The sequence below is a fragment of the Schistocerca piceifrons genome, chromosome 2 (assembly GCF_021461385.2).
Source record: "Schistocerca piceifrons isolate TAMUIC-IGC-003096 chromosome 2, iqSchPice1.1, whole genome shotgun sequence".
NCBI lineage: Eukaryota > Metazoa > Arthropoda > Insecta > Orthoptera > Acrididae > Schistocerca > Schistocerca piceifrons.
Window position 1 is genome coordinate 910,709,902 of NC_060139.1, and position 22,188 is coordinate 910,732,089.

At 41.6% G+C, this 22,188-nt stretch overlaps 1 protein-coding gene across 1 annotated transcript in view; it reads right to left on the bottom strand.

Annotated features, from left to right (window-relative positions):
• Positions 1-22,188, bottom strand: part of LOC124775978 (protein Wnt-6-like) — a 152,875-nt gene that overhangs the window by 19,437 nt on the left and 111,250 nt on the right. The window contains exon 4 of the mRNA XM_047250819.1: positions 782-960. Within this exon, the coding sequence (XP_047106775.1) occupies positions 782-960 (179 nt within the window). The remainder of the gene's footprint in view (positions 1-781; positions 961-22,188) is intronic.

Here is a 22,188-nt window from a genome sequence, read left to right on the forward strand (position 1 = left end):
AACCATAAAAAAACAGGTGATTCATGCTATACTAAGATATTTTCTCAATATCAGTGTTAAAGTTTGTTAATTTATTATTGTAGTTTCAATTTCAGATAATGGAGAGACTGAAAGAATGAATGATGTGATGAAGGAAATTATTCAGATAGTTAAAGGAAGAAAAGGAAAAATAGTAGGAGAACATGGATGGGGGGAGAGGAGAGGAGGGAGATTAGGGGAGAGGGTAGTAAAAGAAGAGAAAGTTGCCTGGTAGAATTTTGATGGCAGAAGAAAATATGAAAATGCTGAAAATGAAGAGAGAAAAGGGAATACAGACATCTGAAAAACGACTTGGCAAGAAGAAAAAATTGGCTAAGCAGGATTGACTGGAGGAATACTGATCTCTGAAAAATGACTTGGCAAGAAGAACAAATTGGCTAAGCAGGATTGGCTGGAGGACTAGTGCAAGGCTATTAAAGCATATGCAGCTAGGGGATATACATAGAGAATCTATATATGGGAAGCAAACTTGAGGATGGTATTGTAGAAAGCAGCTGAATAAAGATGGAAAAAAAGCAGAGTAGACTGAAAAGTGTAAGAAGAAAGAAAGATAATGGTTATGTTGAAGTATATTTCTGTTCATTTCAATGTACATGTGTGTGTTTCAGTACTATGCCATAGTTGTCGACACTAGAAACACACTACTGAATGGTAAACGCTTTATTAGTGCCCATCTTTATACAAAGATCATGGTGGATAACAACAACAACAACACAAAAACATGGCAGACAAGGGCACTCACTGCAAAATAATCAAAGGAGTTAGCCCTTACAGAGGTGGTAGTTGAATGCCACTGTAGAGTCCCTCCTGGTAGTATGGAGCCCAGCAGAGATTGTGGACAAGCTCCCAATGTGATAAGAGCTGGTGTGACCAGCTGTGGTGTAGCTGTCATGGGAGGGAAGGTGAGGCTGGACTGCTTCTCTGTGAGAAAGAAGGAGATGAAGAAAGCAAGTAATTTTGGTGCCAAAAAGAGAGGCAGAGGAGACTAACAGCATGGGATGAAGGATGTGAGGGGAGGGGGAGAGGGTTGAGGATGTGGAGAGAAGAAGGATGGCAATGGTAAGCTACCTGTAGGAGTCTATGAGGCAGTAATGTTGGCCTCATCTGTGGGAGGAGGTAGTGATTCAGATTCAGATTCTTTATTAGTCATTCAGCATCATTGTTACATGCAATAGACTTCGTCAGTTCGCTTGACCTATTAATTTTACAAAAAAAAAAAAAAAAAAAAAAAAAAAAAAAAAAAAAAAAAAAAAAAAAAAAATAAAAATTTACATATTTAAGTTGATATTGGGCATTTCTAAAAATTCTTCTAATGAATAGAATGGATTAGTTAACAAGAAGTTATGAACATTGTCTTTAAATAATTTGTCAGGCTTGATTGACCCATTTTTAGACAATTTGTTATATATTTTAATTGCCATATACTTATGACTATTGTTAGTTTTAGCTGATCTATTTTGTGGCAACAGCAGAGAAGTACATGTTCTTGTATAGTAGCCATGTCTTTCATTTGTTACACTTAAATTAGGTAGTTCAGCTAGTATGTAGTTAACACTGTCAAGAATACATAAATTAATTACTGTTAAAATTCTATATTTAGTGAACAATGGTTTACAATGTGTTCTATTATCTACCTTAGCCATTACTCTGATTGCTTTCTTCTGGATCACCATAATTTCATTTATTTTTCTGCTGTTTCCCCAGAGTATTAACCCATACCTTAAAACAGATTGAAAAAAGGCAAAGTACGCTGTCCTTACGTACTCAAATGTCACACAACACATCAGTCTCTTCAACAAATATATAACTCTTGACAACCTAACCACTATGTGATCAACATGAGAGTTCCATGTTAGACTGTTGTCAAGTACAATACCTAAAAACTTTGCCTTTTGTTTTTCTATTTTTGTAGTCTTTGATAGACTAAACCACATATTCTGGGTCTTTTCCTCATTTAATAGCAGACCATTGGCATTAAACCATGATGTTGCATTTTCTTTTGCCAATTTCATATCACTTACAAGGTTATCAAGTACATGGTTTACAGATAGAAAAGTTGTGTCATCTGCATACATATATGTCTTTACATCTATGTTTCCTGGTAAGTCATTTATGTGTACAAGGAAAAGAAGTGGTCCCAATTTAGATCCCTGTGGCACTCCATGTTGAACCTCGAGTATGTTTGACAGATGACTTCCTGAACTCACCACCTGGTTCCTTTTATTGAGGTATGATTTGATGAGTTTTAAACTTTTATCACATATTCCATAGTACTCAAGTTTAGAGAGCAGAAGTGAGTGGTTTGAGAAGAGTAATGTGGGTAGTGTTGGGGTCATCAAAGGAGTGGGGAGGAGTATAGAGAATGAAGAGGACATCATTGTGGATCTGGATCAAAAGATATTTGGGAGTGAATGGCGAGACACCAATGGAGATCACTGTGACACTCAGTGGTGCTGGTGAAAGATGAGTCGTTAGAATGAGCACAAAAGAACCATTTGTTCCGAACACAACACTAAGGGAATCACTGTAGCACTGAAAGGGAGGGGGAGAGGTCAGAAGAAGATGCAAGAATCAGTGCACTTTGATCTAACAATGTGTTGTAACACTCAAATGGAGTGGGTTCATTGGATGACGGGTTATGCATGGCGGTGTCTTCAATTGCCTAGGATTGTTTTAACCTGTGCATGGATACAATTTATGGCTTACTGTTGAGGAGGGTAACAAAGGTGTTTGTTAGAGCATGATAGTATCTCATGAGGGCCCAAATAAGAGAGCTGCAAAGCCGAGTGAACAGAGTCATCACAGAGCATGACTTAGCTGCAAATGGTGAGGTCACTGTGAAAGAAGGTATGCGGTGCTGTGTGGGTATGGGGCACACAGATGAGTGAGATATGTGAGTGGATGTGCTTCACTACTGCAGGTAGACCAGAGGGGAGAAGAAGATTGGAGTCCTCGGCATACTCTTTGAGAAGGATCAAAAGTTTGCCATACTGTATCTCAGCTAAAGATGACTAAGGATCTTGTTTAAAGGTGGTACATATGCCCAAGAGGACCAATGGCAACAATTCCTACCAACCATTAGTGCGACACATAGACTACAGAGCTTAGCAAAAAGGATCAACTTGAATTGCCGATGCTGATCTGTGGTGATTGAAGATGGGCAGCCAAAATGAGCGAGCCAGGTGTAAACAAAGGCATGGGCTACTGAGTTGGCTGATATGTCAGCAGAGGGGATAGCCTTCACCCACCTACTAGTCTGGTCAATCATAGAAAGAATGTGTTTGAAATCTTCTGAGGGAGGTTGGGGATTAATTATGTCGAGATGTACGCTGCAAAAACGTCCTTTTGGGATGTCAAAACATCGAAGAAGAGGTAGCGAATCTTGACTGACTTTGCTACTTTGGCAGCGAATGCACCCACGTGCCCAAGCGCGGCAGTCACGTTTGATGTTCGGCGAAACAAAAGCATTCAGTAAGCAGGCGTATGGTGACGTTAATGTTGGGTGGGCCAGGTCGTGAATGGTATTGAAGACTGCGTCGTAGGGCAGAAGAAACTACAGGACATAGTGTGCAGGTAGAAGAGTCAAACAACACTGGAGTAAGCTGATTCAGGCAGACATATACACTGATCATCCAAAACATTATGACCACTGCCATCCCGACATTGGATGCCACCCGGTGGTGTTGGGAGCACATGACGTGGTAACAAAAGTATGTAAGCAGAGCAGTCGTGGATGGGGGACCATCCTAGTGAAATATGGGCTGTAGATCGGGAAATCCATTGAGATAAGAGATTTTGACGAAGGACAGATTATTATTACGCAGAGCCTTTGAACGAGTATCTCGAAAACGGCGAAGCTGGTCGAATGTTCAACATGCTGCTGTCACGAGCATTTATGGAAAGAGGTAGAAGAACACTGAAACGACCACTAGGAACTAAATTGTTGGTTGTCGACGACTCTTCACAGAGACTGGGGTTCGGAAGCTTGTCTGTTCTGTAAAGTAGGATAGACAGTGATTTGCGGCATCTCTGCCAAAAGAGCACAATGCTGGTGAATGCACAAGTGTTTTGCAGCACACAGTTCATCATACACTGTTGAACACGGAGCTTCACAGCAGGCTAGCCCTACGTGTTCACATATTGACCCAACGACTATTGTCAATTATGACTGCATTGGGCATGGGACATCAGGATTCGACTGACGACCAATGGAAACCTGTAGGCTCTTCGGCTGAATCACATTTTTGCTACACTAGATCTATGGTTGTCTCCACAAACGCTGTTATCAAGGTGTAGAGTGCCACAGACGGAGTCTGGTGGGAGCAGTATTACACTATAGGAGACACTCTCTTGCGCTTGCATGGGACCTATGGTAGTAATCGAAGGAACGCTGACAGCTGCATCCCTTAATGCTTGATGTCTTCCCCGATGGTCGAGGTCATCTTCAGTAGTATAACTGTCCATGTCTCGAAGCCAGAACCGCGCTACAATGGTCTGAGGGGCATTATACTTAACTCACCGTTGATGTCTCGGCGACCAAATTCGCCTGACGTAAATCCTATGGAACCCATCTGGGTCGGTATTGGGCGCCATCACTGCACACGCAGATCAGAGGCCCATTATTTGTGCAAAGTACATGACCTATTCATGGGTGTCTAATGCCACATACCTACACAAACCTACCAACAAACTGTCAGATCCCTGATACCCAGAATCATTGATTTATTTCGTTTCAAAGGCAGACAGACAAGTTATTAAACAGGTGGTCATAATGTTTTGGCTCAGTAGTGTAGACGAGTCATGTAACCAATTCCGTACATCAGGGTCTTGTTGCTGCAAGTGAGCCAGCCCAAACAGATGAAGGGGCCAAGTAACGGAGTGAATTCTCAACATGTAGTCCACGACGACATTTTCAGGACGTTTGATGTAACGGACATCTGTAGTGTACTGAGAAATGAAGTCCATATGTTGAAAATGACGAGGGAGAATGTCGGTAGCAGGGTTATTTAGTGCCTCCGCAAGGGGGCAGTGGTCCATAAAGATGGTAACCTCACGACCTTCAGTGTCTTCTCAGAAGCATTTCACTGCCTCGTAAATGGTGTATCACTCTCTGTCAAAAGCAGACCATTTGCTTTGGGAGGAAGACGCTTTCTTGGAGAAGAAGTGAAGAGGCTGTGAGATGTCATCTATATGTTCCTGAAGAATGGCGCCAATAGAGGAGTCACTAGCATCCGTGGTAATAGAGATGCACACATCGGCATTGGAGTGCATGATTGTGATAGCATTGGAGAGTACGACCTTGAGATTTCCAAAAGTTTGTAACATTGCGTCAGAACAGTTCACTCTTCGTGATCTGGAAGTGTGCTTGCCTGCTAAAGCGTCCATGGGAAAAGCTTGAAGTGAGGCGGCCTGCAAAGATCACCTGTGAAGATCATGTTAGGTCCCAGGTAGCAGCAGGTCAGAGGTGAAGGCGACATGATTGGAAGTCAGGTGAATGCCCTTGGTGATAACTTCATGACCAAGGAAGGTGATGCTATGCAGAGAAGTTGAGTTTTATCATGATTAATTTCGCAAGGACTTGTAAAACATGCAGTAGGTGGTTCTCATGTACATTATTGGAAGAGGAAAAGATAAGGATGTCAGGCCAGATAGGCATAGCAGAATAACAGCGGGAAAAGTATTGAATTAATAAAGCTCTGATAAGTTGGATGGCCTTTTTCAATCTGTAGGGTACGAAACAATATTTGGTTGGGCTGAATTATGTAATGACTGTCATTTTCGGGATCTCATCAGCTTGCATAGGGATTTGATAGCCTTGTGGCAGAGTATGACGTTAAACACAAGTGCACTATGCAGCTGTTTTGCAAAGCCTTGGATGTGCGGGATGGTACTGGGCATGCCTTCAGTTTGCAGTAGTCTCTGCACAACCTGTAAGTACCATCTGTTTTAGGGACCAGGCGGATAGGTGAAGACAAATACTAGAAGAGAAGTGGACTATACCCACGTCTAACAGTTACGCACAGCGGCCTTAACTTGGCACAGTTTGTTAGCTGTCAGTCACCTTGCCTTTGAACTGACAGGAGAGCCTTCAGTGGTCATTAACCTATGACAAGTACTGTTTGAAATCGCCCTGAGGTGTGAAGAGGGATGAGGACATAACATGCAACACTGATACAATAAAAGTCACTGACCTGTCGAGTCTGCAGAATGGCAGCTTTTGTGTCATCGGACAAAGCTGCAGCAGGTGGTATCAGAATGTAAAGAGCACCAACCACATAAAGTGCACATGTCAGGTTGTCGGAAGCATCCCTGATCAGCTGAAGAGCATGTTGTTGCCAGCATGAAGGACCTCAGTGTCACAATTTTGGACTAAGACACGACGAGGGAGGTGGCGAGTTGAGGTGTCAGATGTATAGACTTGGACGATGGGTGGACAAGCGTGTTGCAGTGAGACATGGGGAGCTAAGAAATCTGCGTACGCTTGTGCCAGGAGTATGATGCAACAGTGCAACAGACTGGATGTTCTATGAGAAGCCAAATAGCTTAAATTAGGCACTTCTGAGGACAGGAGTCTTGAAGTCTGCCATGTGTAAGGTCCATAGGAACTGCAGATTGGGGGTGAGCTGAAATTGTGGCACACCTCCACAGTGGACTTTGATATCTGAATTATTAGGTGCACAGAATGCTTAGATGAAAGCAGGATGGCCAATGGAGTGAGAGCTGTTGGGATAATGCTTGCATCCACTCTGGTGTCAATCAGGAAGCATGTATTGGTTAAACTGTTGAGCACTTAGAGGCATCCAGATGCAAGGTGATCATTGTATGAAGACTGATATTGAAGGCGGTGCCCTGGAGAAGAAGTGTGGGACGTGGCGCCTGCTGCACATGGAGGGTTGCAGTTATGAGCGGCATCCCTGAATTTCAAGTGCAACCAACACCGCGGGTAAGCAGAGTTGAGAGCAGGATGTAAAGTCCTGACATCTGCCACCACACTGCACTGGAAGCCATTGTGAGTAGAAGGTGAGGAGTAGGTGACAGGAAATGTGAGATGTGCGGCTGGTCTGCATGTAGGTAGCTGCATTGCCCCATCATGTGAAGTGCGAGATCCCACATAACCCACTCTGGGTGGGTGAGGAGGAGAGGTAGGCATTTCCAAAGCATGACTGCCAACATAGGAAGTAGAATCCCTTCTTATAGTCATGACAAACTAGATGCACACTATCCACATGTCGAAGTGTATGTTTCAGGGTTCTGCAGACAAAGGTAAGAACTACAGGTGGATGTCGTATGGAATCCTGATGATCCAAATGGGCCACCAGACTGTGTCTGACAGGGTATTAGGTCAAATGGCTCTGAGCACTATGGACCTTAACTTCTGAGGTCATCAGTCCCCTAGAACTTAGAACTACTTGAACCTAACTAACCTAAGGACATCACACACATCCATGCCCGAGGCAGGATTCGAACCTGCAACCGTAGCGATCGCGCGGTTCCAGACCGTAGTGCTTAGAACCGCTCGGCCAACCCGGCCGGCTGACAGGGTATTAAGATTGACAATAGCACATAGATGATGCCAGAGTTGTGAGGGTGTCCTGTCACCAATTTGTTCCACATGAAGTATAGTAGTAGTAGTAGCTTTATTCATCTGTAGATCTCATTTTATAAGGATATAGAACATGTCAAAGTATTTACAAATTCAGATCAATTTAAAATAAGCTAATTCATATACACATATATTTACAGACTTCTAGGCAGAGATTAGATTTACTCCTGGTATACAATAAATTTGTACAAATAACTTATTAAATAATGTAATGCCACATTATTCACACCTATCTCACTATCAGTCACTGCACACACTATACACACATTGTTTCATAACTCTTCACTCCCCCCCCCCCCCCCCCCCCCCCCCACACACACACACACCCAAACTGGTGATCTCTGGGCCATTTCCTGTACCACAACTTCCCATTTGCTATCCTAAAAAACTGAGTCAGCATCCCTCCATAATGTGTGAGATGTTGAGCTCAGAAGAGGAAGAGGTGTTAGTATTGTGCCATGCATAGCTTGGGGGTAAGTATTTCTAGACAGTAAAAAAAAATAAGGAAGAAAACATAAAGTGAAGGAGTTATGTGGAACGTTGGATATTTTATAATCATTAATTGTTATTATTATTTATTTGTATGACATTTTTTATCAAACACCTACTCTGTTTTAGCTACATAATCCTTCAATGTATAAAATGCATTGCATAACAGGTACTTTTTAGCTGCCTTTTTAAATAAGTGTATTTTTGCAATTTCTTTAATCTCTTTTGGTAATTTATTGTGGCAGTTTTATTCCTTGGTAGAAAATGGTGTTTTGAGTTTTATGTTTATTTTTTCTTGTTAAATGTAAGTTGAGCTATCTCTAGTTGCATGGTCATGGACAGAGCTGTTTGTGCAGTAATTACCAATTTTATTTTTGATGTGTACAACTGACTGGTAAATGTATTCACATGGAGCAGTTAAAATCCCTTGTGTTCTGAACAGATCTTTACAATGAGCTCGACTAGTATTTGTTCCCCAAAAAAGAATGCCATAACTAAGAATTGAGTGTACATATGAATAATATGTAACTAAAAGACACTGCATGTTGCACACTGATGGTAGGATTCTAAGGGCATAACATGGTGATGACATTCTGTTTGCAAGTACCTTTGTGTGTTCACACCACTTCAACTGAGAATCAATATTCATTCCTAGAAATTTTGCATTTGTTACACAGTCTATAGAGGTGACATCTACATTTAATTTAACATTGCCATTTTTCCTCTTCAAACTGAAATTCATGGCATTAGTTTTCATTATGTTCAATGTCACTTTATTACTTACTGAGAAATCATAAACTTCCTTGAGAGTTTCATTTGCTTTCTCAGCAAGGAGTTCTCTTGTTTTCTCAGTGACTATAATATTGCTGTCATCAGCAAAGAGGATTTTTTCACTATGAGTAACACTACTGGGAAAGTCATTGATGTATATCAGGAACAGTATTGGTCTTAATATGCTATCTTTCGGAACATCTATATTAATGTATTTTGGTTCTGATAAGTATTTTACTAAATGTTTAGATCTATTTGAAGTATGTGTTATCTCTACTCTTTGTACCCTATCTGTTAGGTATGATCGAAACCAGTCATTAGCTTCCGCTCTTATTCCTAATGCTTCTAATTTATTTAATAGAATCTTATGGTCAACTGTATCAAACACCTTAGAAAGATCCAAAAATATGCCTGTGACACACTCATCTTTATCAAGAGCATCAAGTACAACTTTTGTGAATTCTACTATGGTTGACTCCATATTTTTGCCAATTTGGAAACCAAACTGTGATTTGCTTAAAAGATTGTATTTATTCAGGTAATTCATTAATCTGTCTTTCATAATTGCTTCTATTAATTTTGAAAACAATGACAGCAGGGTAATGGGCCGGTAATTTTCTATGTCTTCTGCATTACCTTTCTTAAGCAAAGGTACAACTCTTGCCTGTTTTAACTGCTCTGGAAATGTCCCTGATGTGAAGGATTCATTTGTTATATTTGTTAAGGGGCCTTGTATAATCCCTATACATTGTTTCAGTACACACAATGGTACTTCATCTAAGCCTACTGACTTTTTATTTTTTAGTTTTTGAATTGTTTTACTGACTTCATTCTCTGTGGTTGGAAGTAACATCATTTTATTTACTGCAACATTATTTACAGGTGTTATATTTGTTTGGGAGAATTTTTGCTGTAACTTCTCTGCAATACTTGGAAAATGCTTGTTTACATAGTTTGCTAAGTGCTGTGGATCATTTATTACTTTATCCCTCTCCCTTAGCAGTATGTTATTCTGCGTTTTGCCAGCCGGAGTGGCCGTGCTGTTCTAGGCGCTACAGTCTGGAGTCGAGCGACTGCTACGGTTGCAGGTTTGAATCCTGCCTCGAGTATGGATGTGTGTGATGTCCTGAGGTTAGTTAGGTTTAATTAGTTCCAAGTTCTAGGTGACTGATGACCTCAGAAGTTAAGTCACATAGTGCTCAGAGCCATTCTGCGTTTGTTTGCCTCTCCCCATTTCCTTTTCTATAGCATCCCAGACTGCTTCGTGTTTATTCTCTGGATTGTGTATTATTTTGTCATTAAATGACTTTTTTGTCATGAAGTGCTTCCTCCAGTGAATGAGAAAGATTTCCTTTTCTACAGCATCCCAGACTGCTTTGTGTTTATTCTCTGGATTGTGTATTATTTTGTCATTAAATGACTTTTTTGTCATGAAGTGCTTCCTCCAGTGAATGAGAAAGATGCTCAAAAACAATCTGCCTCACACTGAGGTATCTGAGGGGAGGGGGTGGAGTCAGGATTATATTGCTGATAAGTTAAAGGTCAAAGTGTAAGTGTCCGAGTGTAAGTGTCCAATGAGGCATACAAATTGTGAATTGTCATCACTGGTGATGCTGCTACTTTCAGAATAGAGTGCCCCAGGTTGAATCATATGAAGGGGCTATCCTTGTTCAGGGGAAGCAGCTTAGGAAAGTGGCTGGGGGGGGGGGGGGGGAGGGGGGGGTTGTAGCCTGATCCAGCACTGGAACATAAAATTGTGTACTAGGTGAGGGCAGTATGCTCGAGTGAGCAAGGGCTGTGTGCGACAACAGTATAATGCCCAATGTTTGGCTGTAATGGGTGGGGGGATGAGGGGGGAGGGGGCATTTTGGGCCGTCACACATGACAGCAGATGCAGTCGACATGGGCACAAATGTGGATGCTGCAGAAGACAAGATTGGCACAGGAGGAATGGCTGTGATTGTTATATCTTGAAAGAGTCCGGAATGCTCAAACTGAGTGGATGGGACAGCACTGCCCGAAAGCTGAAAAAATGACACAGGTTTGGAGGGGTAGATGCTTGCATACTGATGCCAGGATCCTGTTCAATCACCACTTCGTCAGTCTGAGCATTCATTGCACTGTGACCTGAAGTATCTGAAATAGTTGCTGTCAGTGGTGGAACCCAACCTGGGTATGTGAAGTTGGCGTGAGGGGCTGTGAGTGCATAATGGAAAGCAGTGTTCGTCATAGTTGCAGCAACACTCTGTAATGTGCTCGAATATGGAGATTGGCACATGACATCTGACGTATCATACTTCGAGGAAGCACTGATTGTGGGAAACACTGTTCACAACAAACAGTGATGATCACTGTAGAGTCAGCGTAACACAGAAATGCACAATAACAGGTTCACCAATGTGGGTACCCCAATACTATGCCACAGCCAGAAGTACTAGAGACATAGGATTGAATGATAAGTACTTCATTAATAGTGTCTTTACGCAAAGATTGCAGCAGATAACAAGAATGACACAAAAATATTGCTGACAGGAGTGTCCACTGCAAAACAAATGGAAGAAGTTAGTCCTCACAGAGGTGGTGGTTGAAATGTACTGAGTATGTGCAATTATAATAATCCTCAAACTTGTCATGTTAATGTATTTGTGTATTTATAATAATTTTGGGGGCTTATTCATGTTACCGGCTATGTTGGATGCAACTGTTTTGGAGGTCAGTAAACATCATTATATATATTAGACTTAAGTGAACATGTTGTGTGATAAATTTGCACAGCTGGTATAGGTATATTAGAAGCTTTGTTGGTACAATGTAATAAGTCAAACGTGAGTCAAATGAACTGCTATGCATAATGGTATGTGCATATTGGGTACATCTGAGGAAGTTGAGGCTGACTTGTCTCTATAAATATATGTGTAGAGGCATATAGGAAAGAATTAACTTGCTTGTTGTGAGGTGGTAATAAGATAACTGAGGGAAGGAACATTGATGGGTAAGTAGATGCATGTGAACGTTTAATGATATTAATAGGTTTATTTGCCACTTATGATTGAATTCATTGTTCATGGAAATGGCAGAAAGGAGTAGGCTGTAAGATACTTCTGAGTATTAATTTTGTGTACAGAATGGTATACAAATTTTTAGGAATATTTGTGGTTTACTTTATGTACTTGAATAAATATAATTGTACGGATTCTTAAATATAGGAATCTACATCTGAGAATTAATTTTCTTGGCACAGGAGGTGGAAATATCTGTATGAGTTACTGATTTGGTAACATTTTGGGAGGATTAGATGGGATGACATAGGATATGTTTAATCATGACATGTTTGCATTTGATATGTGTGTTTTTGTTTCACTTGTATAAGCCACATTTGAGAACTGATAATAGTGGACACAGGGTGTTCCAGAGATGATTTTGACAGCCTGACTGCTGGGAGCCATAGGTCTGCATTTCCAGGAAATATTTTACTTATATTTGTTTGTATTTGATATATGGTTTGGCTGATGATGAGTGTACATGACTGCTGGTGTGCTGACAGACTTTGGTGACTCAGGAGTTTGATGACTGTAATTGATGGATGCCAAAGAGCACTGATGTTCTCATTATGTGTCACTGTCAAGTAACATAGCTCGTTGAAACTTGGACCATACATATGAGGGGCAATTAAAATGTTTCCGTTTGAGGAACCACTCTCTGTCTTCCAGGCATCCCTAAACCGGGACGGGGAGGAGAGGGGAGGGGACAGAAAGTAGGAGCCGTTGTCAGTACCTGCATTCTGCTCTAACTCAAGTCTACTCTGGGTCTTGGGAGCCATTGGCGACACATGCGCATACACATACATACAGAAAACAGAGTAAACGTACTGCAACTGTAGGATATGTGGTTGGAGGTGACTGGATGCATTTGAGTACAGTGCTATGCTATACCATCCGACCGAAAAAATGGTGCATTTGCGCTAGGTGTTGACAACTGTACTACATTTACAAGCAATTTTAGAATTAGTGGCGAGAAGTAATGTTAAGATCGCATAAAAACGCATAAAATCGATAAAATTACGAAAGATGACGGAAGATACGTATAAATTGGTGGAAACATACACCAAAATGCGGGAGAAATTGAGGAAGTACTTGCCTGTCTTCTGCTTGGCGCGGGAAAATTCTTGTACATGGAAACGAGTTCAAAAATGGTTCAAATGGCTCTAAACACTATGGGACTTAACATCTGAGATCATCAGTCCCCTAACTAACCTAAGGACATCACACACATCCATTCCCGAGGCAGGATTCGAACCTGCGACCGTAGCGGTCGCGCGGTTCCAGACTGAAGCGCCTAGAACCGCTCGGTCACAGAGGCTGGCTTGGAAACGAGTACGTAGCCATAAGAAGCATACGAGAAAAAGTTGACATGGAAGTACTGGGAACCAGGGAAACAGTCATCTTTTGTCGACAGAGATAAGACTGTTGGAATAGAATGTTTTAACGTGGATTATCGCCAAATGTAGAGTAATAAATTTATATATGTCGGATCATACGCCCACGTGGAGCCTCAAGTTACCGGCACCAACCTTATAGATTTTTATAAAGTGTCCTTAGCGTTGTAATACCAGCTTGGAGTGCAATATACAACTACAGAATGGACCGCGTGTTTGACACTGTTTAGGTGTTTTAAAGCCTAAAAAACAGTATTTAAAACGTGCTTCACTGTATTCTCCACCAATCAAAACCTTGCGGTGCCAGCTAACAAATACATCACAAACAGTTGCTGTACAGCCTTTTTAACAACAGTCTACTGTACGTCTACTGAAGTGATAGTGATATATGCAAGTTGACTGCTGTTTTTGATGCTTTCCTGGAAAAGACACTCTAAACTGAGTTGCATCTGCGTTAAAGGATGACAGAGAGTGGATGGAGTGATCGGTTGAGATGGGGTTGTAACGAGGTATGATTTAATGGTAGACTGACGATGCATTCAAGAGACATGGAGATGTCGCTGTAAGCAATCTATCGCGCATTTAACAATTTTTTCCGTTGTTCTCTCGGGGCGTATCAGTTGAGTCGCATAACCTCTATTCGAATCATATACAATCGAGTCTTCTGTATTTAACTTGGAGCACTATCTACCTGAGATCGTTAAAAGCAAACCTCTCCATACCACAGTCATCAAAGGACTTCCAACTCATGTGTGATGAAGCAGGCCCATCTATGGAAACCTGTTTCAGTACCCTCCTCTAGACGAACGAAGATTTATTGAACATGCTCTATTCCCCTGCTGCATCTTGTGCATAAATCGAGTATTCAATTTCATATAGGTATAAAGCAACTGTTACTATACTTTTCATGTTCCTTCAATCCAAAATGCATGCATGTGGATCATCGGTGAGAGGTCAAGTCTGAGGACTTTTTAGTAGGCTGGTGTATAAGATACTGAAATATTCTCGTAGAAAATCAAACAGCACATGGCTAAGTGAGCAATATGACCGTATACATATGGAAAGGTGTGGAAAAATATAAAAATGTCGTAAAATCGGTCAAATTCGAGGAAAAATTTGAATAATCACGAAAAATTGATGTGCTATACGTAAAAATTGAAGGAAATGCGATGAAATATGTAAAATCGCGAAAACGTAGTAAAATTAAAGGAACTGACTGAGAATAAATAAAATTAGACAAAAGTACCATGAGATGATTACTGACTATAATTAACAAAATTGCGTGTTCTGGAGAGTGAGAGTAGACTGATGCTACATATACACACCTTAATAGTGGAAAGACGAGGCATTCTAGAGACGTGGCGTCAAGATGAACCGGAAATATTATCCTGCACATGAGCAATACAACCTAACACCGGACCATGGCTTCTGTGTGCAAGACGAAGCTACCAACGGCGGTGATGTGCTGTGATAACACTGTTATTTCTTCTGGCTACTGATTGTGGTTTTTATTTCCTCGCAAGATGTCACTGTTTCTTCGTATGCATTTTCGGCTGCCAACGATCATTTTACATGACTGTTGTGAGCGTATCATAATTTCCGTAATTGGGCTTGAACGTTGTAAACAGCAGGTGTCATAAACCTCTGGAACTCTGTGTAGTGTTTGTGGTACAAAGAATCGATGTTTTCTTTGATGTGCAGAGTAGTTTGCCACCATAGTTTATCGTAGAGAAACTTACAGGGAGAATGTATGTCATGTGCTGGAAATATATTTCTCACACTGGAATACTGACAGCGTTGGATTCCACACAACTAAAAGGTCGGAAACCACCTGGCTTTAACATTAAGCGTGCTTTAAGCGCAGAAACATGTAGCCTTAGAATGCATGTGTCTATGTTCCACAATCATTTCTCTCTTACCAATACATTCTTGGTACTGACCCCAGACACTAGAACAATACTTTAGAACTGATAACGCAGTTGATTTACGTAAAATGCTTCAACGTCCGTCCGTCTGGAGCTCCATCATGCATAAACCACACGTTTCCTCTTCATAAGCGTCTGTTATATCATCACAACACTCTCATATCTACTCTATACCGATAAGGGTAGCAAACCTCCTGGGCATGCGCGCATCTGGAGAGATCTTGTGCATTTGAATGGGCGCCATGAGTAAGACTAGTGCAGAGAAGTCTTCGCTGAACATGAGTTATGAACTCGGCTCGCTCTATTCCTTCACGAGACGTCGAGTGTAGACTCCTACATCTGGTCAGCTGCAAGTTAAACTGGTGACAGTGTTGCAGGGAGATCTTTCAATCTCTAACTTTATCCTAAGAATGCCAAAATGATCTATGACTTCCATCTACACAGGGAAAGATGGGCAATCGTAATCGCTAATTACGCACTACGATCAAGGTGCTATAAATATGTGGATCGATGTAGGATGCTGTCTGGTATACTTTGTTCGATAATTAACCATGAATGGAGGTACGGCACAGTCAGGTTCAAATGGCTCTGAGCACTATGGGACTTAACATCTGAGGTCATCAGTCCCCTAGAACTTAGAACTACTTAAACTCAACTAACCTAAGGACATCACACACATTCATGCCCGAGGCAGGATTCAAACCTGCGACCGTAGCAGCGGCGCGGTTCCAGACTGAAGCGCCTAGAACCACTTGGCCTCACCGGCCGGCTGCACAGTCAACTATCGAAATTCTCAATCAACTATATGGCACTCGCAAATTAGTGGAGGGGTGGTTTAGCGGTGATACAAAAATTCGGAAGCATGCTGTCGTGTCACTGGTCGGTGTTGAAATTACGGAAAAAATGGTAAAATTGCTAAAACTGATCGCACTATCAGCTGAGGTGTTTATTGCAGTCCATTGTCCCATATCGACGGTATTTTTTTTTGCTGCCCATCCATCCACTGGTACGTTATTGATTACCACATAATGATTTACTGATGATACTTGTTTGAGATGGAGAGAGAGTCTTTGTGGAAGCAGAACTTTCTGGGGATGGCCTGCGTGAAACAGTGATTACATACATGACTGCAATATGAGGAATCAATCGAAACAGAACTCTGTGACCTCTGCTACCACATCACTGTGAAATGTGAGTTTAAATGTAGGGGTCATCAATTATCAGGTAGCTGTTGGGAGATGCTTCACAATGCCACAAAATTATTCCAGTTTCCATATGTAGCGATGTCTTCCACTTTTGTGTCAATAAGAAACACAGCCCCTGTCTTTTGTTTCAATCAAACTGAGCGTTGTGAGAGCAGCAGCAGTCTAATTTACACTGTGTGAAGTCTAGCTTTTTGTGGAAGCTAATGGATCGAGACATGTTAATGACAGTTTGGCACGTGACACAGACTTCGAAGTCGTGGTGGAAAAACAAAATGTATGGCAGTGTACAAAGCTGCAGTCAAACACTGCTTGAATGTGTTACAGCAGAAAAAAAACGATGTATCAAACAACAACACAGGGACCCCCTCTTGTGACTGATAGTCTGTGGGATATGATTCTCCTACAGTACGGGTGATGAAACTTTACATTGGTCTGTCAAAGCGACTTCGATCACTGGCCACTGCTCCAATGGACCAATACATGTGTATTTTATGGGATCGCCACATATGGTCAATGTCAACACGGAGATAGTATTTGTTTTCGATATACCAGAAGAGAGAGATATGGTAAAACCTTATCGAGTCTCTAACGGGTGACATCAGTGGAGTTTTCATAATTTGTAGTTTTTCTTTGTTGGATGGTACACAATAACGAGGATAGAGAGAATGTTTGGGTGAAAAACATGAATGCACTCTGGGAAACATAGCTTTCCTTCGGATGGCAGTACCTGTACCTAGTTTGGAGATGCACCGCAATGCAGTAGCAAAACCCTTGTCCTTCTTCCAGTTTCCGTAATTGCTCATACTGTCTTTTCTGCTGCCTTGTGTGGCAGGAGAAAGCTTCGTTTGGCAATAGCCTTACACACTGTACACTGTTGGCAGAGCTACAACAAAATGTTCCCATTCCCACCGAGTTGTCAAAACATGGTCCTGTCGCATTAATTTAGCTCACCCTGTTTCTCCAAGGGATGCAGAAGGTCTTAGATGTAGCGCTCTATGATATCCCTTCAGTTCTGACTTAAATTGGAACGATTATATGGACAAAGCTGCAGGGAGCACAGGTGAGAGAATGAGGAACAATTACAAGATGCAGGGCGACTGTCTAAAAAGCCACGCTGCAGTTTTGCTGTGTGGAGTCCTTAGCAGATATGTTTGAAACAGGTGACTCGTTTTGACATATGAGAGTGACACGGATATGATTCTCCAGTGGCTGCAATCATTAAAATTCATCTACATAGGGTCTAACGCAAGTGTGTGGTTGAATGGATAGACTTGATTCCATATCACAGACAGCATTTCTCCCCTATAAGGATTCCCATTTAAGCTATCCCGTGAGTGTACTCCGACTGGTGGAAAAAATTACTTGCTGTGCAAAATGACTCTCTAGATCAATTTAATTAGCATATCAATTTGACATCAATGACATGCTGCCTGGCGGGTGGAAGCAATGTTTAGGCTACTATAAATATGATTCAGGAGTGGGAGTGGTAATCAGGCAGTTTTTCGTTGCGGCGATATCTTTTAACGAAATTTCAATCTTCCATCTACACAGGGAGAGATGACCATCGTAATAAAATCAGACGTATTGCCGAATTTATAAAGTGATATGTAGTATAAACCTGATATTTACAATTTATTTATGCTGTTACCTTAAGAGACTATGTATGTGTCGAAGCATTTGGTTACTTTAAGAGAGTTCTCAAGTGAGGACGCATCCTCTGACAGAGGCACTCTGTCATGAGCCAAAATGAATTAAATATTCTGGTCCTGTGATGCAGGACTTAACAGATGTTAAGTTGATTAGAACATCTGATGAGAGTATGCTTAGATGAAACATGGCCTTTGCCATACTGTTAGAGGAGTTTCACAACAAGTAACAATATCTTAGCGATGTGAAATGCGTGTATGCCCCAATTTCTTCTGTGTTCATCAATAACATGTATAAAAGGGAAAAATCTATATTTCATTTGGGAAATTCGAGATGTTTGGCCAACAGCATCACTGTCTCAGATAGGGTAAAGTGGATGTCTTAAATTGGGGGGGGGGGGGGGGGAACTCTATGTCAGGGTGGAATTTGTTAGAACTACTGTATACATCCAGGCTGCAGCTGTTTGTTCCGCAGTGCACAGCGGCTGGCGGCGTTTATTTTACTGTGTGCCATGGCTATCAGCAGAAGTGGTAATGAGGCTTTGGCGACCAGAAGTTGTGGATTAGCTCAGCCTGCGACAGGCGGTTAGGTGTAAGGAATATGCCGACCTGTCTGATTTTGCCCATGGCAGTGAGGGCTGGTGAAATAGTGTGTTGGGTGATTGGTGACAGAAGCAGACGTGTGCGAGAAGATTCAATACGATGGGTGTTTGCGCTGGATGTATTGATAACATCCGAATTCCTACCAACCCAATCATCCCCGGATGCCCTCCACAGCTGAGGGTGGTGTACTCCGGCATACATGCGTGTCCATGATTACGGTTGTGGCCATAAAGAGATTGACGCACTGCATGTGGATCTCAGGACATTAGCGTGTGGGACATGCAAGGGTTTCAGCGATGTCCAACATCTAGGCACGACAACTACTGCTACAGACCGGATCGTGGTTTACATGTTTCATGTTTATTGCTTCTCAATATCACACAGTGCTATTTGTTGTTGTTGTTACCATCCTATCATACAGTAGGCCCTTCCTCCTTCCAAATGTAGCAGAGAGAACCAATTTGTGACATCAAATTTCCGATTGATGAATTTATTCTTTCCAATAGTTGTATTGTGAGCATGCACCTGTCCAGTTTCACCCACAAATTGTTTAAGGACATAGCAGCAACTGAGCCGAAATTTAAAATTTTCAGCTACCCCAACATAATGGACTTCCTACCAAATGACCTAACTGTGTCAGGATCCACTTATGGTGGGCAAGGGAAAACAAATCCTGTAGGGTTTGGAAACTGGGTGGTTGCAGGATCGAATTCTGCCAAATATTCCAATCCTCTTATCCACCAATAGGAAGCAAGGAAAAACACACAAAAGGTACTGACTTAATTAATTAGTCAGCCAATCTATGTATTTTGACAGGAATTTCTCAGGTATCAATATCAAAGGGTTGCCGCCATCTGAGGCTTTTGTTTTGGGATTAGTGCAGTACTTCACGTAGATGTGGAGCAGCCGACAGCTGACAGCAGTGCAGCCAGCCTGCTAGTGTTTCTAAGTCTCTCCGGCGCGCCCCGACTCGGGGCAACCTGAGCGGTTGGTCAGATGTGAGACAGTTTTTCAGATATGTTTGAGCGAGCTGTGTCAGTGTAATTACGTGTTTCCTTACACAATTTGAACGAAAAAGCGCTACAATAGTTCAAATATTCCAGACGCAGCGATCAATTTCCAGACAAATTCTTTAAATAAATTATTTTCCACACACTTCCTTGCATTTCATAAATGGTTTAAATAAACAATATTCCATACACTGCAGTCAATTTCCTGGCATTTTTTTAAATAAATGAATAAACTATATTCCAAACACTGCCTTGTATCCAAAACACTGTTTAAATAAATAACATTCCCTACACTGCAATCGATTACCTACCAAATGGCCAATCAACCTACTCTTCTTTTCGTCAATTTCCAAGTGCGGGAGGGAGGGGGAAGGCTGGGGGGGGGACTTCGCAGAGGGGGAGGGTTAATTAATTGAATGATTTAATTAATGAATCCATCAAATTGATATGGAAAGCCTGCTTTTGTCGGCGGGAGGAGTTCCCAAAGGGGTGGGGGAGGAGGAGAGGGAGGAGGAGGGGGAGGAGTAGGAGGGTGTGGGAGGAGGGGGCAGGTGGCATGGAAAACCACTTAACCAAACAATAGATTAAGGATTATCCCAAGGGGGTCAAAATCCACAGAGCAGAACAATAGGTTAAGGACCTGTCAGTCAAAAGAGAACAACAGGTTTCCCCCTGAATCTATACTTGTCCCTGAATGTATGCAGCCTGCACTAACAAAGTGACCTGATTGTGCCATTGCCCCATCACTGACGTTATGTCCCACTTCATAGTAACTGTGGCAGTTAGTTCTATTACTTATTGTCAATGATTTCCCACTTCCATACTTTTTAATTTTTTTTCTTGAGGAAGCTATTTGCCTAGCCTCATCTAATGAAGGATGTGACTGTGTACATTTACTTGATTTTCTTTGATGCCACTTCATCCTCTTTCCTTTCCTCACCAATGTACACAGGGTGAACATTAACAAAACTGACAAAGGAAATGGAAGAAAAAACGTCCTATGAACATACGCCTGGACAAACACAAACACAATCTCAATCTCTTCCCAACATGAATACCGGACCATTCTGCAGTGTACAGTACCCTGTCAGTCACGTGGCCTGTAACACACAAGGAACACACGGCACATGGTCAGGGGAACTTTCAGAGTCATCTACGATGACAACCTTGCATTTCTGGACACATGTTCATAGACCTTTTTTCCTCCATTTACATTCAGGAATTCGTCCCTGCAGTTTGTCGGTTTTATTGACGTTCATCCTGTATGCATGTCTGTAAGAGGGAAGATACAAATGTTTGGAACTCCCTCCTTTGTAGACAGTGAGTGTCCTTCGTTAATGGGGTGTAGTACCAACTTAACTATAATATTTAGACTCGTTGGGAGGAACCAGAGACACAGCTGAAGCAGGAAGTGCATGTTCTGCGCTGGTGCAGAACGCAGGTATTGGCAACACTTCAACTTTCTCTCCCCTCCATGCCCCGTTTAGGGACGCCTGGGAGACAAAGTGTGGTCCCTCAAACGGAAAATTTTTGATCGCCTCTCATATGTACGGTCCAAGTTTCATCGAGCTATGTTACTCGGCAGTGACCACATCATGAGACATAGCGAATATCCGTCTGCAAAGAAAGCGTGTGATACATATTTATTAAATGAAATTAATTACAATGGCAGTGTTAAGCTATTGCTCAGTGCCTTTTTCCAACAACAAATTAATATATGGAGCTGTGTTATGGGAAAAATCCGATGAAAGAAAAGGCAATGAGAAACATTCGTGGTGTCACAACAGTCTTTCTAAAAGTAAAAGTACCAACAGTTACGTTCCTCTTCATTCTAATCTAGCTTGGTGCACACAAAGGAAAACAAAAGTATCGTGCTACGGTCTGTTCATCACCATGACGCATCATAGAGAGCAGATGGATTAAAGAACTGCCAGACAGAAAAATCAACACACACACACACACACACACACACACACACACACACAAACCACCAACAACACAAGGATTTACAATTATTTAACATTACCTACATGCCCACGCTCCACAACTGAAGTAACAAGTGGGCCTTTGTTTACCGTCGCTTTTTATGGTTCCATAAATCAGTCGGTAAAAAAGGAACACTTACAGGATCACTTTGCCAATAAATTCTTTTTTCCTAGCCAGGAAATCAAATATATATGAAATCTATCGAAAGACGCAAAGCAAATTCGTTAAGTTTTTAATACATAAAGTGAAATCAGTAAATCCGTTAATGCTAGCCAAGTAAATTCAGTGTTAGTTTGTGTTTATAAAGATAATATAGCGGCGCTTAGTTCTGTCATTGCCGTAAACTTCCGAGAATGCTTTTGTCACTGAGGTCAATAAACTAACGGCGCCAGGTATTGGTTCTTTGGTGTACTCGCCGTCACTAAGATCAACATTAGAGCTTCTAAACTGAACAGACTCCTAAATCTTTAAATTAC